The sequence below is a fragment of the Acipenser ruthenus genome, chromosome 7 (assembly GCF_902713425.1).
Source record: "Acipenser ruthenus chromosome 7, fAciRut3.2 maternal haplotype, whole genome shotgun sequence".
In the NCBI taxonomy this organism is placed as follows: Eukaryota; Metazoa; Chordata; class Actinopteri; order Acipenseriformes; family Acipenseridae; genus Acipenser; species Acipenser ruthenus.
This window is the reverse complement of record NC_081195.1, coordinates 38837279-38856114: the sequence shown is the minus strand read 5'-3', so window position 1 is coordinate 38856114 and position 18836 is coordinate 38837279. Positions and strand designations below refer to the sequence as shown.

Here is an 18836-nt window from a genome sequence, read left to right as displayed (position 1 = left end):
GACTGAAGTCATTTTTTAATGCACTATAACATATGCACTGAATGCTATTTATGATGTTTGCAACAAGTCTCAATGGTTTCTTTAATGTTAGGTTTTCTCTCTATAACACTAGACCTTCTTTCATTTCTGCTTATAAAGTATTGTTCGCCTCCAGCCTGCATACACTTCATCATTCAAGGCTAATCATACGACATTGTGACCTTTTAGCTCCATTATACTAATAATAATGGAAGCTCTTTGTGTTTTAAGCAATGCAATAACACTTGAAGGTGGCAGCACAGGGACCCTTATACCCAGTCAGAGGTGAGTGAACTACAGTTTTGTCATTAGCTCTGCAAGGAATGTATTCTTTTGCACTGCACCAGTATAAAGTGTCCATTGACTTCAAGCATCAGCATGTGCAGAACTGTGTATTTTAACTTCCTACATTGATAGTCACTTAGTACTGGCATGGTATATAAAGGCAGGTTAATCGAATTGACTATTTCTGATAATTGTACTGAAGGGAACTGAATGGAGATTACAAAGTGGCCAAGATGACTTAGTACGTATGCATACACACATAACATATATTTAACATGTCTTCACATAGATAGTATACAATCAGAAGACGAACAGAAAGGTAAAGACATTTAACATGCTTCTTATAGCAAATAAATTACACTTTATATTGTACTAAAATGTGTATTTACTGTCACGGAGCAAAGCACCCATCCCCCCTCTGTTTCCTGATCTCTAGCCAATTTGAATCCCTCAGCAGTTGAATTTGGGAATTTGGGGAATTGGTACCAAAACAATATCCACGCAAAATAGACACATACGTTAAAACCATTAAATAAACAAACCAAGCAAAAATAATATAAATATCACACCGCAGTCTGCTTTCAACATAAAAAACACGGCATTTCGTTGCGTGTTATTTAGTACTGTGTCATGTACTACTTTTAATGTTTTATATACTACATTATATATATAGTACAGTTCAATGGGTATAGCACACACATTTGAACAAACTGATTTGTTATATATTGTTTCGTTTCCTTATGTCTAATTAAAATGTCAGTTCTTGATTGCTTTCAATATAATTTAAACTAAAGGGAGACATTAAAAGGGATATATACTGCAATTAAACCGTATTTTTGTCGTGAGAATTTGTAATGTTTTTTAAATTTGTTTCACCTCTTAATATATTATTATTATTATTATTATTATTATTATTATTATTATTATTCCATGCTGCAAACTAAACATCCTTAGCTACACTTTATCGATATTCTTCCCTTTGGCTTTTCAATTATCTTTAATAAATTATTGAACATATGAATACCTATTATTATTATTACAATAATGATAATCACAATAAATATTACGCTTGTACCATCCCCGTGCTTACCTGTACGAAGTCTGCTTTCTGAATGCCAGCCCCTTGAGCTTCTCTTCCAGCGACTCTTCCATGTCCCTGGGGCCGAGTTGGGGCTCGCCTCCCCTCGCCTCGTTCCTACTGCAACGGCGCTCGTCTCCCTCTCCTCCGACAGCTTCGAGGGGAGCTAACAGATTAGAGACCTGGTTTTGTGGGCTTAGCTCTCCCTGAACCGGGCAGGGTTTGGCCAGGGGGTCCATGCTCCCCTCCACGGCAAGGGTGGACCCCCTCTTCCCGGCTGGCAGCGGCAGGCGGTGATGGTTATCTCGGAACTGGGTATAGGGCAGGGCTCAGTGTTGGGCTTGTCCCGCTGCTGGGCGGCTCGATCACGGATCCGCTAGGGAGGAAGATAAGGCAGGCTGGAAATGGCAGCATGTGTTAGCAGCAGGCAGCAGTATCCATCTCCGGCTGCGCTGCACAGGGGCATGCTGGGATACTCCCCTCCTCCTTGCGCAGCATCAGCTGGGGATAAGTAGGGCATTGGGTGCCCGGCAATATAGACGACGACGATGCAGCTAACGCAAACATACAGGGCTCCACCGTGATCCCGTCACCATCATCATGACAACTGCACTTCTCTGTCCTTAGGAAGGATTGTCCCCCAGTTTGACCTACTGAACCTCATCAGAATGGTTTTACAGTGGTGTATATAAATATGTAGTTTTGAATCATTTTAACAAGAGTAAAGAAAGTAGAGTAGATAGAAAAAATCTTACTTACAACCAAAACCGTAGATAATTCTTGCCATCTTTAATGCTAGGAGGAGGGGGTTTACAGCCTGAGCACATGTATTGACTTTTCACGTATATTAATACCTTCTAATAAAAACAAATACAACTTAAATAAAAATGTTTTAGGTTATGGAAAAGCTGTTAATAACTGTTAATAACGTATAGGAAGCTATGTGGTCCAGTGGTTAAAGAAAAGGGCTTGCAACCAGGAGGTCCCTGGTTCAAATCCCACCTCAGCCACTGACTCATTGTGTGACCCTGAGCAAGTCACTTAACCTCCTTGTGCTCCGTCTTTCAGGTGAGACGTAATTGTAAGTGGCTCTGCAGCTGATGCATAGTTCACGCACCCTAGTCTCTGTAAGTCGCCTTGGATAAAGGCGTCTGCTAAATAAACAAATAATAAATACATCTTAACTGTATTAAATTTCCTAGTAACTTTCTGTTAAAATATTACAGCCACTTCCGATGAGCTGGTCACGGGGAACTGAAACACACATTTAATGGTTTCGGGCTGGATACAGTATGCTCCTGGAAGAAAACCCCAGAACAGGGGTACTGCATTGGGATTCATTTTCCAGTAAAGCTGAATATTCTTGAGCCAGCATAACATAATTTTCAACCAGCATTTCAGTCTCATAAACTGCTGTAACATGAACCATTATATGATACCAGCATTCATGATTTTATGTTTTGTTCTCATTTTTTAAAGTATGATTTAAAAATCAATCAGATATGTTGACTTTTAGTTTGTAATGTGGGACAGGCAAGTTACAGATAGTTCCACGGTAGAGACGCAAACAGGACGCAACAGAACAAAGATTCACATTTGACTTAGCCTGTACACCTGCTGGATGTCAAAAAACAGCCAATGATTATCAACTAGTAAAACCAAACCAAAGCTTTTACACTGCAGGTGTCTGAGAACTATTTTGCTTTGTGGAGGAACTTTCTGAAGGGGGTTATTTAATCCTTAACTACAGAGAAAAACTTCAACATTTGTCTCAATTTTAGTGCCTCAACAAGCGATAAACGTGTGCTCCGATAACAATAAAAGGAACTCCCTGTGACTAGCAGTGATATTCAAAGTATTGCATACTGGTTAAGGTTTCTGACTTCTCAGAAAGTTCAGGACTAAACTTTTAACTGTTTAAAACAATATTTACTGCTTGTTTATAAAATTATTAATATACTGTGAGGACTCGAGCTCTCAACAGGCTGGATGACACTGGAGACAAGATGTGCAGGGCTAAATTATAGAAATGTATCGTTTGAACAGAACTCAATACCATCCCGAGTACCTGTTTGGGCCAGGACCACGCCACCAAAATAACAAACTCCCCTGTCACTCACTAAATGGTAGTCGCCCCCCCCCCCCCCCCCCCCGTTCCTTACACGCTCCCGACCTTAACACAGCCCTCAGCCTCTCCCTCTCTGATTTGCCACACCACAGGTTAGGTAACCTCAGACTCACTCTGTTGCTCTGTCAGGCAATCTCGTTATCTGTCTCTGTCTCTCCCACTATCTCGCCCACTCTCTCTTCTCCCGGTTTTGCGCGTCCCAGGTCTTTATACCCCTGCTGTTCATGCATCCTTGTCTGGTCCGGCCAATCGCAGCTCCCCCTTGTATGCACACACACACACTCTCCATATCTAGGTGGCGTGGTCTGAACCCTAACAATACACAAAACACCAAAGCACAGGACACACAAACAGGAAAAGAAGGTCCCCTTCAGGTGGCTGGGTCGCTACAATACTTTATCCCCTAATATATTCACTTGCTGTTGCAGGGCTAGTGCCAATTACACGCCTGCAGGAGCGACACAGGAATCCCGGGGAGTCATTAGGGGCATTAGGGAATGATATCACGTCCCTTGTGGAGCATGCCTATCCAGACTGGGACCAGACTGTCAGGGACAGGGCGGGAAGCGACGTGTTCCTCCAGGTCGTTAAGCCACCGGATTTACAGCAGCAGCTGCTATTGAGGGAACCTGGAACACTGCAACAGGCTATCACTGAGAGTCGTCGTTTGGAGCAAATCCTGCCACGGTACCGGGCTCCAAGCTGGGTGCTCCAAGAGGGACCATGCCCGGTCTGTCAACTGGCCTGCTGACAGAAGACTGTGCTGCGAATGCGGTCAGCCAATTAGTTCAAAAGGGGGTCCAAGCATCAAAAGAAACAGGGTCGGTCTAGAGGGGAGAATACCGACCCGGATCATAATCCCCTTCTCCCCTGTACATAGTGACGATGGGCTGCGTCAGCCAGGGCCAATCCATGTACGTGCTGTGCACTGTCAGTGGGGTTCTGTGCATCGCCTTGGGTCGACACCGAAGCTACTATTAACCCTCTTCCGACCGGGGCTGTTGCCCCGGCAGGGCGAAGCCAACGAGGCGACCTGGACCCCCACCAGCCTGAGCCTCCAGGCTGTATCTGGGCAGGTTGCCCCAATGATGGGGCAGGAAGCTCTCAACGTGGTGCTGGGGGACGGTCAGACCCAAAATCGCGTGTGGTTGGCGGAGATTGGGGAGCAGTGCATACTGGGGACCGACCTGTTGACCACCATGGGGGTCACCCTGGACCTGGAGCAAAGACTGTTACACGTATGGGTAAGAGTCCACAGCACTCTGGTTACGTTCCAGAGAGAGTGATGAGGCTGCCGAGGGAAAGCTGACCAGCCCTGCCACCTGCCAGCCAGCATACCAGCCTGTCAGCTACCCTGTCAGCCAGCATGCCTTCCCGCCAGTCAGCCCAGACACCTGCCAGTCAGCATACCAGCCTGTCAGCTACCACGCCAGCACGTAAGCTAGCCTGCTGACCAGCCCAGCCACCTGCCAGTCAGCATACCAACCTGCCAGCTACCATGCCAGCCTGCAAGCCTGCCTGCCTGCCAGTCAGCCCAGCCGCCTGTCAGCCAGCATACTAGCCTGCCAGCTACCATTTTCCATCCTGCAAGTTAGACCGCTGACCAGCCTAGCCGCCTGCCAACCAGCATACCAGCCAGTCAGCTACCATGCCAGCAAGCAAGCCTGCCCGCCAGTCAGCCCAGCCGACTGCCAGCCAGCCCAGCCGACTGCCAGCCAGCATACCAGCCAGTCAACTACCACGCCAGCACGCAAGCTAGCCTGCTGACCAGCCCAGCTGCCTGTCAGCCAGTATACCAGCATGCCGGCTACCCATTCAGGCTACCAATCCGCATTTCCGTCTACCTTGCAAGCTGGTCCCACCCCAGTACCAAGCCTGGAGGAGGGAGATGGGTTGGGAAGGGCCCCTCCCACCCAAGGAGGAGACCATGCAAACCCCCTCCCTCGAATCGACAAAGCGTTTCATGAGATAACCGAGTCGCGGGGGTTCAATTCCCTCAACCTACGGAGCGGCTGCTGGCAGGTAGAACTCGCTCCCGATGCTCGACCAAAGACTGCATTCACCACCGGACACGGACTGTGGCAATTCCGGGTCATGCCTTTCGGTCTGTGCAACACACCGGCCACCTTCGAGTAACTCATGGAGCGGGTATTGACTGGTGTACCACGCTTGGCCTGTGTTGTGTACTTGGACAACTTGCTGGTCCATGCCACCACCTCTAAGAGGCTTTGAAAAACCTATGGGAGGTACTGGACCAGGTTCAGACTGCTGGCCTGAAGCTGCATCTGAAGTGCCATTTGATGCGACAGGAGGTGAAGTTTATAGGCTCTGAAGGGGTAGCCACCGACCCGGCAAAGGTGGAGGTCATTCAGAACAACCACCCCCACCTCGGTGCAGCAGGTGAGGGGATTCCTGGGGTTGGCTTCCTATTACCGGCAATTTGTCTACGGGTTCGCAGACATAGCCCAGATGCACTCCATCAGTTAACGGAAAAGGGGAGGCAGTTCCAGCGGACAGAACAGTCAGACGAGGCCTCTGGCCGACTAAGGACCGCCCTGGCCTGGACCCCTGTGTTGGCTTATCCGGACCCTACCCTCCCGTTCACAGTGGACACTGATGCCAGCGACATAGGTATTGGGTGCGTTCTGTCTCAAGGGGGGCCCAGGGGCAAGAACATTGTCCCGTACTTCAGCACTGCCCTTAGCCGGACTGAGAGGAACTACTGCAAGTTGCTAGCCGCCGTACTGGCAGTCCGCCACTTCCAGCCGTATGTGTCACTCCAGTGGCTGCTGCAATTTAAGGAACCAGAGGGGCAGATGGCAAGGTGGATCGAGGCGCTACAGGGGTACAACTTCCAGTTTGTCCATCAGGCAGGTCACCAACATGGGAACACCAATGCCCTGGGGTGGCGCCACCCCGCTACCCAAGCTGATCACTGGCAATAGGTCGTGCCGGTCACCCTGAGGGAGAGAGAGCTCCAGCTCGTGTATGGGAGCCCAGCCACGGGCCACTTCGGGGTAACAAAGACAATCCAATGGCTGCAAGCTTTCTGTTACTGTCGTGGGTGTTTGCCGAGCTATGCCTGCGACTTGGCATCCAAAAGTCCCAGACCACCCCTCTACACCCCCAGAGTGATGGCATGGTTGAACGTTTTAACAGGACCCTAGCCGTCCAACTGGCCCTGTGGACCAGACAAGACCAATGGGACTGGGACCTGCATCTGCCCTTGAGTCTCCTGGCATACCGGACGACTGTGCAGGAGTCAACTGGGTCTACCCCAGCGCTACTACTGTTCGGAACGGAGTGGCACACCCCCATCGACCTCGTGTTTGGCCGGCCATCCAAAGGGGACCCACCAGCAACTGCAGGACCAGAATACATACAGCAGCTCCAAGACCAACTAGACACTGCCCATCAGTTCACCAGGTAGAAACAAGTCTACGACGTGCAATGCTGGGGGCAGGAGTTCCAACCTGGGGAGCAGGTGTGGGTGCACTGCCCTTGGCGAAAGAAGGGGAGTGGGCCTGTCAGGTCATAGCAAAGTTCTCTGAGGTGGTCTACCAGGTCCAGCTTCGGCACCAGGGACAACGCGTCGTCCCGCACTGGGAAGGAAGCACCCAGAGATGAAGGGGAAACACAGCCAGCGGGCTTCGGGGGAGAGGCCAACACTGATGCTGTCAGGCTACACTGTAGCCCGGAGGGGAACAAGGTCCCAGTGGAGGCAGGGGAAGGCCAGTCAAGGCACCCTGGCGGGAAGCAGAGGGAGCCCCAGTGAAGGCCCTCTCAGGGCATCCAGGACCACACCAAGGACGGAGGCGGGAAAAGGGGCTCCAGCAAGGCCGACATTCTATGGGACAGCCATCTTCGGGGGTGGTCCCCGTTATCGAAACAGCCCCATTATGGGGCTGATTTCTCCCCCACAAACCACAATCATCGTCCCTTATCTGGCCGACACAACTGTGTTTCCCCGAAGGAGCACGCGAGTCTGCTGGGCCCCTAAATGGCTGCAGGACTGAGTCACGGGTAAGGCAGTGACCGGGACGGTTCACTGTCTTGAGGGGGCTCGTGGACTCCGCGAGGAAGAGATGTTCCAGCAGTGGGGTGACACACGGGGGCACCCCTATTGGTGAAGGGGACAACTGGGGGCAGGGCCTACGAGGTGATAAAAGGAGGCTCTGCATCGTCGCAGGTGGTGGCAGTTGGACAAGAGTTAAAGGAAACAACACAACAACAATAAACAAACATTAAAAGCCAATTAATTGAATGGGAAAAAAAACGTGGTTACAAGGGGTAACAGACGTGCAGGAAGAATAGTGACGGGATGCGAATGGCAGAGAATAGTGAGAGAGAGGCAAAGAGGAGGGAGCCCGGAGGCTAGAGAGGGATTGTAGGAGGCCGAGAGGAGCCGGCTCCAGTCTTGTGTCTGTGTGTGTTCTCCAAACCCCCCTTACCTGACCACTTCCCTGTCACCTTCTGAGTTCAAAATAAATATGGGTCATGAAAAGCCACTCTTAGGAAAACGTCACAATCTCTTAAAGTTTGCAAAACGGCATTTGAATGATGGATATGAGTTCTGGTCAAAGGTTTTGGAGTGATGAAACAAAAATCGAGGTAGTCGTTACGTTTGGAGAAAGTCTGGTGAGGTGTACAAAAAAAAAGAACACCATACCTACTGTCAAGCATGGAGGTGGTAATATCCTTCTGTGGGGCTGTTTCTCCTCTAATGACACCCTGGAAATTTAGTTACAATACATGGTCAAATGGATTCCATAGCATACCAAAAGATATTGGCCAATCATCTGGAACCCTCCGCTACAAAACTTGGTTTAAAGCGCAACTGGACGTTCCAACATGACAACGATCCAAAGCACACATCAAAATCTACTTCTGGTTAAAGAAGAATAAAATCAAGGTTCTGGAATGGCCTAGTCAAAGTCCCGATCTAAATCTGATTCAGAATCTTTGGTATGAGTTGAAGAAGGCTGTGCACAAGAGAAGTCCACAGAAATTATATATATATATAAACAAACACATACACATACACATACAGTGCCTATAGTAAGTATTCACCCCCCTTGGACATTTTCAGTTTGTTGAAATCTTGATGCATTTAAATGGGATTTTTGAAAGTGTTGAGTAGGTTGTGTAAATCAAAGGAAAAAAAAAAAAATCCCCTTTAAATGCATCAAGATTTCTGGTTGTAACACAACAAACTGTGAAAACGTCCAAGGGGGGTGAATACTTACTATAGGCCCTGTATTAAAAGACCAGTAGGAGAACCTGTATTGTGAAACGTGAGTGTTTGTTTGTTTTTGTTTGTTGTTAATAATACTGTTTGTAATTATTTGGATGACTAAGACGATCCAGAGCTGTCGCCAAAGGCCAGCATTAAACCCGGATCAACAACACTGCACTTTTGTTTAACACTAAAGAACTAGAGCACGCACTGTGGACTGGTGTTTGTGTTTGTGTTATGTGTGGGTGAACTGAAACGGGACTTATTATTTCGGGGCCAACCCGCGGATTACAGATAAGCAATACATGCCGCTGTATACATTGTTATTTACTGTTGTTTTGCCATCAGGCCATTGGATTTAAAAAAAAACAACATTATACAACATTGCACCTGGATTATAATGGTCTGTCTTTTATTGATCACCTGCACCTGCACACTTCTAACCACTTTGCCACATCCTCTCAGAAATTTGCCTTTGCATTTGCTCAAAATCATTTTAACATAATACTTTACCTGTACAAATAGTTGGGAAACAGGTGTAGTTGAAGTAACTGAAGCACACAGGACACAGGCCACTGTTGCTTTTAATAAAGAAAATATTTATTTGCTCTGAAAAAAAAAAAAAAAAAATCTTAACATGTCTTTAGTCTGTTTGTTTATTGTAAATTCAGAAGCAGGAACTGCAACCAAAATAATATTAATTTTGAAGAGGTTTGCTTAAGATGAAACACATTTTTTGTTGCAGTGCTAAGATAGAACAGTGTTGTAAGGAACCACAAACTATACAGTGCATATTCAGAATCATGAATACTTTACAGTGGGTGGGGAGGGTAAATGGAAAGATAGGGTCACAACACCAATTTATCACAACTGTGATAAATTGATCAAAGCAATTGCAGACCTGCATGCCATCTAATTAAATTTAAAATAAGGCTCTTTATTAATTATCCTGGACCATGAGGTACAACTATAAGAAACCAAAGGCCTGATAAACCAGCATACTATATATATATATATATAATTTATTTATTTATTTTAAGATTTGACAATCTGTATTTACTATACAGCCATTTGATTGGGTGCAGTGGATTCAGCAAACTTCTTCAGAGTACAATGCTCTATATCATGATTCGACTAGTCAGTTGATTCACTAGGCCATGTTGCCATGTACACAGTGATATGCTCTTCAAGGACTCTTCACTAATCCACTGCCTTCTATATTTCATGAAGTCAGATAATGAACTACAGGGGCAATGTGTTCTGATATGACAAAGTATTTAAACTTTAGGGAGGATGCCCATTTGAATTCTTTAAATAGTGACAAACCCCTAAACATAAGCGGCATCTCTCCGATGCAAATCAGTTTCAGTTACGATGGGCAAAACATTAGCTCTGACAGAGGGCTAATCGTAGCTCTCGGATGGCAGGTGCTTCTGAATCCCAAACTGCACAAATGAGTGATGTTTCATCAGGCTGTAGAGTCATTCTGGAGAACAGACTTTGCAAAATATTTCTACCCACAACTTCCCTGAAGGAATCAGAGGCAGTAAAATAATTGAGGAATGGTCTGTATCTCCCCAGTACATTGAATCGCTATGCAGATATTTTCAATCATATTTTTTATGGGGGGGAAGAGATGGGGTATTGTAATAACAAATAAAACACAGATGACTAAATATTTTCGAAAGTATACAAAAACAAAACTGAAAAAATACATAAAACCCTAAAAATGAATACAATATGTATAATATATAAATACTAAAGAGAAAAGAATAAGCCTGTAATGTTGAGAGTATTGGCTGAAAGGGAAAGAAAGGGGAGGCACATGACTTCAGGAAGTTTTGTTCACTGTCCTCTCAATCTCTATCACTTTTCTGCTTTCATTTGCTTGCAATTCCATGTGAGATCTGCCCAAAAATAGAAAAAAGTGTCAGTTTAAGACCCTAAATTTAATGATTTAATGCTGCAAAACTGAATAATTTCCTAATGCCATGCAACCTTTTATCTGGCAACTGCTGGAACAACTTGTAGGAGACATTTTCAATTCAATTCAATTGCCATTTACTGAAATCAAACCTGTGTTATTTTATTTTATTTTTTTTATTTAGTCGTCGCCAATGGTTTTTATCCTGGTTTTCTCCCCAATTTGGAATGCCCAATTATTTTTTTTATCCCGGTTCACCGCTGCAACCCCCTGACAACTCGGGAAACGGAGGCTGGAACACGCGTCCTCCGAAACGTGTTCCTGCCAATCCATCATTTTTCGCACTGCGGATCCACAGTGAAGCCACCAGACCTATAGTGCCGGAGGATAACGCAGGTCTGAATGGCTCCACTGCAGACCCACAGGCTCCCTATCAGCCACAGGGGTCGCTGGTGCATGGTGAACTGTGGATTGCCCTGCCGACCTAAGCCCTCCCTACCCGGGCAGCGCTTGGCCAATTGTGTGCCGCCCCCTAGGAACCCCCAGTCACGGTCGGCAATGACATAGCCTGGATCTCAAGGCTATAGGGCACATTCTGCATTCCACGCGGAGCGCCTTTATTGAAGTAGCCCTTTTGTGTGATTTTTTTGCTTGAACTTTGCACATGGCAAAAATTACTTGAAAAATCACTTGCAATAAGAAAGTTGCTTAAAAAAGTTACCTGAAAACATGCATGGCGGGAGAGACTGTGAGTGAGACCTCTGACTTGCTTACCTGTAAGGGTGCAAGTCTATCAGTATGGATTTCTCTGTCTGCATGTCATTGCTGCTCAGATACTCAGCGTGACTGTCTGGCTCTTGTGCCTGTGCTGCGTATCGTGGGCCTGTGTCCTTCTGTCTGTCCCATGCCTCAGTGTACTCTACAGATAGCACAGAGGGGTGCAGCTCCTCAAGTGCACTGCGCTCCTCATACCCCAGCAAGCTCCTCGACCGCACTGCATGGGAAACACAGTAGAGAGGCATGCTTTAAAGAGCTGCAGGGTCCCACAATCAAGTTCAACACAATTCATTGGTATATGCTTACTACATTCTTCCATAGAGCAGTGGTTCTCAAACTCGGGGGCGCAGACTGTATCCTGGGGGGGGGGCGTTACAAGGTTAATTTTTTTTTTTTTTTTTTAATTTAATATATATATATATATTATTTACAGCGCACATCTTAACCTAGGCTATACCGTATAACAGGCGGATACTTTATTTGGACTTTATTTGACTATTTTGATTGGATCGCCAATAATACTTCCACCAATCAGAGAGTTGCATACAATACTTGTAGCGATCCCGCCCTCTGTCAGACTGGTATACAGAACAGATTAAAGAAGCGCTGGACAACAAAAATAATGTGTCAGATATCAAAGTGGATATGAGAATTGCAGTGATGAAGCCAATTTCCTTGAAAACATTAAAAGTAGACCGGACATTTCCATCAATGGATTTAAAAAATGTGGAATTGATGATGCGATCAGAAACCCAGAGGCAGTGTAAACTGCACCTGCTGCTGTAGTAGGACTATTATTTTTTGTTAACCATTTTTGTGTTTTTTTTTTTTGTTGTTTTTTTTTTACAAGGGTTTAATTAAGGAACAGCCAAAATTGTTTGTGTCAGACTTGTTGTGTCTGTAACAGAATGGTTGTTACTGTCGATACATTGTACGACTATTAATGCATCGTGCAGGTATCGCAAAGTCACAGTCAATCATTGAATCTTCAACACAGTAATTGTGCTGAATTGTCTTAGATTGTATGTTGGTTGTGTGATGTGGACTAATATCCACAGGGGCTAGGTTGTGACTATTAAACTTATTTCTTGTGACTGGGTTTGAACCCATAGGTAGGGGAAGCTGTGGAAGTAACTCATCTATAACAGTTAAAGATACATGTCATATCCCCCAGGAATACCATTGATCAGTGTACTGCATGTGGGAAGAGTTTCCAGCAGTCACAGTGAGGTTATCATAAAACACACCAGCATATTCACATAGGGGAAGATCCAGAACGATTCGCTGAATGTGTGAAGTTTAAGACAGCAGTGAGATCTAAAACACACCAGTACATTCCCCACATGGAATAAAACCATCCATCACTGTTCTGCACGTGGGAAGAGTTTCAATCAGGTGAAACAACTGCTGCCAAATTCACTCAGCTGGAGACTGACAGTTGTACTTAGTCCTGCCAAATAGATTTGTACTTTGCCTCTGCAAACTGAATATGCAGTTGTAAAGTAAAACAGATACTGGGAAAAATTTACTATAAAGTAAAAGCTTTGTGTAGAGGGTGATTCAATACAGTACATCTTCTTTCAAATGCAATGACATCTTATGTATGTACATACTGTATACACTACCAAGTATCAGATGAACAATGTAGGGTGGGGCAATTGTTGCCTGCTTTACCCATTAGAATGGTACACCAAACATTGTTAATGTACTTTCAATGTCGGTAGGATATTTAAGAGTAACTTAAAAAACCGGTTGTGATGTTCAATGTGGTACTAGTCGGGGCTGTCACTGTTGTCACATTTTTGGGGGTGAAACAAGCAACAGATTTCCAAAACTAGTCGTCTGCATTTAATAATCTGTTACACTACAGGCCTCTCCTGTCAATCTGTGAAAGGAATTTGAGAATACCTTTATTCTCAATACAAGGAGCTTCCAGGGCAGTATCCGTCACGTGTATCTGCGTTTATCCAATCACAAGCCCTGACATACCTAATAATTGCCATGTCAAGCTATCAGAGGCTTAAGATGTTAGGATTGCTGACAAGCAGCCAATAGGAAGAGCCTCATTTACAAGGTTTAACCCTTTGCGGTCCATTTATTCAGCGCATGTCAGGCGCGTCAGGTCCAATTTATTTTCACACGCGCAGTTTATTTTAGATGCACGGTTTAAAAGTATTTTTTTCACATTAAAACAGGTTTAAAAGGCACTGCATATCTGCACAGGACACTCAGTACTGCATCTCCAGCCCCGCCCCACCCCTTGTTCGCTATATTTTTTTACATACCTCGTAATAATAGTACATACCGATAAATCATCTCTTGATCACTCGTTTTATCACCAAACTCCTCAATAATGCGATCCAAGTCGTTATTTTATTACTATAACATCTAAAAAAAAAGCTCAGCAAATGTCTGTGATATTCTTTGAGCGCTGGATGCAGAAGCAGCTATCTTGTTTGTTTATGTCCGTGTTATCTATGTGGTGTCGGGTCCTCTCGGCTCCTATCGGTCTCACTCGGCCATTGAATGGTTTTCTATTTTTTGCGTCTTTTTGATGATGTTGGACAGGGTCCGACATTGGATCGGAAAGGGAAAATTGCGATGTCAGACCAGGTCCGACACAGGACCGCAAAGGGTTAACCTCATTTTGATGGATGATTTCCAGACTGTAATGTAACGCTATTGTCACCCAAGACCATCCTTGCTGGATTGAATAAGCCAGTGCACGTAGTCTTTAGACTCTGCTAACGTAAATGCTAGCAGGAGCGTTGACTGTGTGTGTGTCTGTGTGTGTGTGTGTGTTTGTGTGCATGTGTGCCTGTGTTTGTGTGTGTCTGTGTGCGTGCGTCTGTCTGTGTGTGTGTATGTGTGTTTGTGTTTGTGTGTGTGTATGCGTGCAGGTGATGTCTTTACCTGTGGCTGTATAGGATTCCTTTGCTGAACTCTGGCTGGGAACTCCTGTCATTGTGATAGTGGAGCAGGGACCAAAACTCGGTGAGAAGCTACCCAGGAAGACAGCAAAACACAGCATCACCACCTAGGAGACAGAAAGACACACATAGATATGGGTTACTAAAATATACCCAGTGGGGGCTGTAAACAAAGGAAAATGAGTTTCTGGGTTAAAGACGCCTGCTAAAATTATTCATTAAACCAGCCTCATGTAACTATTTAGCCATTTTTACTGAATAACCCTACAGAGCCACTGACAGACTACATCATTGTCAGCAATGGCAACCCAACAGACTTGGAACACATATTACACAGTGATATACAACAACACACTGCTAATAACTGAGGTACTATTGATTTTGCCTATATATATGATGTGACAAACTGCACATTGAAACCAATGAAGAAATAGAAAAACTAATTTTGTGGAGATGTTCCGTATATATGTGTGTTGCAGTCGAATATGAAAAAAATCGCTTGAGAACGACATCACCTTTAACATTATTTCATGTAAAAAACAATGTCTCCTTTTGTGAAATAAAAATAAATGTCAAATTCTCCACCCACTCCCTACAAAAATATAAAACAAATCAATACCTATCTTTTATTTTTTTTTATTCTTAATTTTTTATTTTTTTTTATTTCTAGAAGATTTCTGTTTTGTACAGAGTCTACTGTTATACCAAATACGGTGAATCTTTCTGATGCAGACTTAGAAGGTGATCTCTTGACAATAGATGTAACATGAAAAGAGCTTCATAAGAAATGATCAGCAAGGAAGAGTTTTTATTCAGGATTTCAAAACTGCAAAATTCAAAACCAAAAAAGTGTATTACTGTAAGGTCAATCAATATACTCACCCTAATAATGTAAACACAAAACTCTTGGAAGGATATGCACCACAATGACTTGTTCCTTCATTTAAACTCACTGTATTAATACACTGCAACTACTGTATGGAGCCACAAAATGCAAAAAATGACGGTAGAACTAAGAACACGGGTGCATTCTATGAGTAATATTTAAAAATTGCTTTATTAATGTATTAAAGTCAAAAGTCCATGTTATGGGCTCCTGAGTGGCGCATCCAGTAAAGGCACTCCGCGCTGAGTGCAGGATGTGCCCTATAGCCTGGAGATCGCAGGTTCGAATCCAGGCTATGTCACAGCTGACCGTGACCGGGAGTTCCTAGGGGGCAGCGCACAATTGGCTGAGCGCTGCCCGGGTAGGGAGGGCTTAGGTCGGCAGGGGAATCCACGGCTCACCACGCATCAGCGACCCCTGTGGCCGATAGGGTGCCTGTGGCTCTGCAGCGGAGCCGCCAGATCTGTGTTGTCCTCCGGCACTATAGGTCTGGTGGCATTGATGTGGATCTGCAGTGCGAAAAATGACGGCTTGGCAGGAGCACGTTTCGGAGGACGCGTATTCCAGCCTCCGTTTCCCGAGTCGGCGGGGGGGTTGCGAGCGGTGAGCCGAGGATACAGATAATAATTGGGCATGCTAAATTGGGGTGAAAATCGGGGTAAAATAATTGGCGACGACTAAATTTAAAAAATAAATAAATAAATAAATAAATAAAAGTCCATGTTATGCTTTATAAAACCCACAGGACCTCTGTAATGGATACTGTATGCAACAGGCGTTGAAACAGGTTTTCTTGAATGCTTAAATCAACAAGCGTAAATAGGCAACAGCTAAGGCTGTCAATCGCAATTAACTTCTGTGATTAATGAGTTCTTTTGTCCATCTTTGTCCATCACCGTAATTCATTTTCTGCAGCACCATTTTAGTGCATGCCAGGAGTGAGTGTCGTCATCGTTTGAACATAAAATCATGGAACCGCATTACGTAGCAAAACTGAAGGACCTTGATTTTTATTTTTTTTAACTTTCTGACAGTTCATTGGATAGAAAGACGGTTAATTGAATCTACTGTCAAAGTGAGTTCCAGTATCACAGATGTGCATCTAGTCTGCTGTACCACCTGCACGTTAAAAACATGCCTTCACATCTCAAAATACACTCTAGTAGTTTTTTCTGCTATAGACAACAACAATACATAACAAGTGAAATCCGTCAGTTTCGAGTACTTTTAGAAATTCAGGATCACTGCAAACCCATGAATCAAGCTCACTACGATACTATAACCAGTGCTGTTGGATAGCTACCGACTGCAGACCTGTTAACATTGCTTTGTTTTACAGTATTTCAATAAACACATTTATTTTGAAACTATATTATTTACAATTATGGAGGATATAACACTTATTCAGTGAATGTTTGGTTTAGGCAATTTCAAGTTAATAAAAAATAATTTAAAATTATTATCATTATTATTATTAAAACAGCAATGAAAACATCAGTTTATGAGTAAAGGAAACTGATAATTGTAAAAGCAGTAAGGAGAGTAATAAACCGACTCCATTTTGATTTAGCAGTTGGTTCAAACAATTAAACCAAAATATGATGATGATGATGATGATGGCATCAGTAATAAAACAAATTTAAATGAGATGGATGCAGTAATTGTACCAATTAAATATGTAAATAAAACCAAGATTAACATTATTTAAGATGCTCTTCAAGTGGAACATTGCTAGTCTCCCATGCCTCGAAACCAAGAAAAACAGGTTTGTTTAGGATAACCCGTGAGTACTGGTTGAAGGAGTTCTTTGATAACACCGTGTAACATTTTTTTTTTTTTTTTTGTTCCTGGGTAGTAAGTGCTATTTCCTAATTGCTTACGCCTCAAAAGTATAGAAAATGGCTATTATTCCCCACAAACTTTGCTTTTGTGACCAGGACAGTGATATTTTGAAATTGACCTATTTTCCAGAACATTCCAGATAGATTCAGTGCTGAGTAAACTTGGAGTAACTTCTAGAACTTTCTAGAACTTTCCAGTAATATAAATAGTAGTATAAATACAGGGGCCTTAAGCCCACCAGTTCAGTTTAGTTCCAGCTGCCTAAGTGGATACATATCTGCATTTTTCTGAGATGGCATCAAGGTCATAGGAGACTTCAAAATGGTGGCATTCCTGATGGGTCTCCAAGGCGGTTTTACCAAGTTTCCCTGCTATCTTTGCCTTTGAGACAGCAGGGACACCAAGGCACACTACCACAGGCGGGACTGGCCACAGCGGACCGAGTTCTCTGTGGGGAGGAACAACGTCAAGTGCTGTTTTTGCTGTTTAGAAGCTGCTCGCCTGGTGTTCTCTCTGCCTCGCTTCTCCCACACTACTCCACTGCTCCGCTCACTCCAGTGGCTCCTGATCACCGCTCGCATCAAGTTCAAGACTCTTGTACTTGCCTACCTATGCCTTCACCAGACTGCACCCAGCTACCTCCAGACCCTCATCTCTCCCTACACCCCAACCCGAACTCTACGCTCCGCCTGAGGTAGAAGACTGGCTGTACCTCCTCTATGCTCCCCTGCCTCCAGAGCCCGCTCCTTTTCCACCCTCGCCCCGCAGTGTTGGAACGACCTTCCTACAGATGTCAGGACTGCCCAGTCCCTGACCACCTTCCGGCGCCTCCTCAAGACACACCGCTTGGAAAGACTGTGTGCTCCCTTGAGGAAGAAGCTTGTATGACAGGCGCTTGTGAAGCAGGTCCTGGTCGCGTCAACCTCTAGAGGAATACTTTGATGGTCTGGAAAGTCTGGATACAGTTGACAATGTTTTAATCCATCAGTGGGTGTACGTTGATCACTCCAAGCTGCTGACTTTGACGGAGAATGTCGAGGACTTTAAGAATCCTGGTTCACAAACTTCTGAGCCTGCGGATGGCATCACTTCGTCACCATGAGTCAAAGCAACTTCCTGAGGTGCCTGAAAGAAGATCTGAAAGAGGACCATGCCATCTGTCTGCTCGATTTTGCAGAAAATTATAGTTTTGTGATCCAAGACACTGCCCAAAGATTTCATTGTGACAATTCTCAGGCAACACTCCATCCTTTTGTGTTCTAATTCCGTCGGGACAGTGAACTTAAGCACATGAGTGTTACAGTGATAAGTAATGAAATGCAACACTCCACGTCGACAGTGTATGCATTTCAGAAGGAGGTAATTCCTTTGATCAAGAGGGAGGTCCCTGACTTGAAACATATACATTACTTCAGTGACGGAGCTGCTAGGCAGTACAAGAATCGTGAAAACTTCACCAACCTTCGCTTTCATCAGCAAGACTTCTGTATCAGTGCAGAATGGCATTATTTTGCCATTTCACATGGAAAAAATCTGTGTGATAGTGTGGGAGGTACTACTAACCACCCAGCTGCTTATCCCGCGATTATTATTATTATTATTATTTGTTTATTTAGCAGACGCCTTTATCCAAGGCGACTTACAGAGACTAGGGTGTGTGAACTATGCATGAGCTGCAGTCACTTACAATTACGTCTCACCCGAAAGACGGAGCACAAGGAGGTTAAATGAC

At 44.5% G+C, this 18836-nt stretch overlaps 2 protein-coding genes across 9 annotated transcripts in view; both read right to left on the bottom strand.

The window, feature by feature from the left end:
- Window positions 1-10242, bottom strand: part of LOC117415633 (diacylglycerol kinase iota-like) — an 82942-nt gene extending 72700 nt beyond the window's left edge. For 3 of the 6 annotated variants that reach the window (XM_034026214.3, XM_034026215.3, XM_034026216.3), the window contains exon 1: window positions 1394-3461. In XM_034026214.3, coding sequence (XP_033882105.3) covers window positions 1394-1620 — 227 coding nt within the window. In that variant the 5' untranslated portion in view covers window positions 1621-3461. Of the gene's footprint in view, window positions 1-1393; window positions 3463-9258 lie in introns of those variants that run through there. The other 3 variants (XM_059026921.1, XM_034026218.3, XM_034026213.3) reach the window with 2 other exon arrangements.
- Window positions 10243-10370: 128 nt separating this feature from the next.
- Window positions 10371-18836, bottom strand: part of LOC117415635 (cyclic AMP-responsive element-binding protein 3-like protein 2) — a 34912-nt gene continuing 26446 nt past the window's right edge. For all 3 annotated transcript variants that reach the window (XM_034026220.3, XM_059026922.1, XM_034026221.3), the window contains 3 exons: window positions 14360-14483; window positions 11444-11663; window positions 10371-10652 (listed from right to left, as the gene is read on the bottom strand). In XM_034026220.3, coding sequence (XP_033882111.3) covers window positions 10577-10652; window positions 11444-11663; window positions 14360-14483 — 420 coding nt within the window. In that variant the 3' untranslated portion in view covers window positions 10371-10576. The remainder of the gene's footprint in view (window positions 10653-11443; window positions 11664-14359; window positions 14484-18836) is intronic.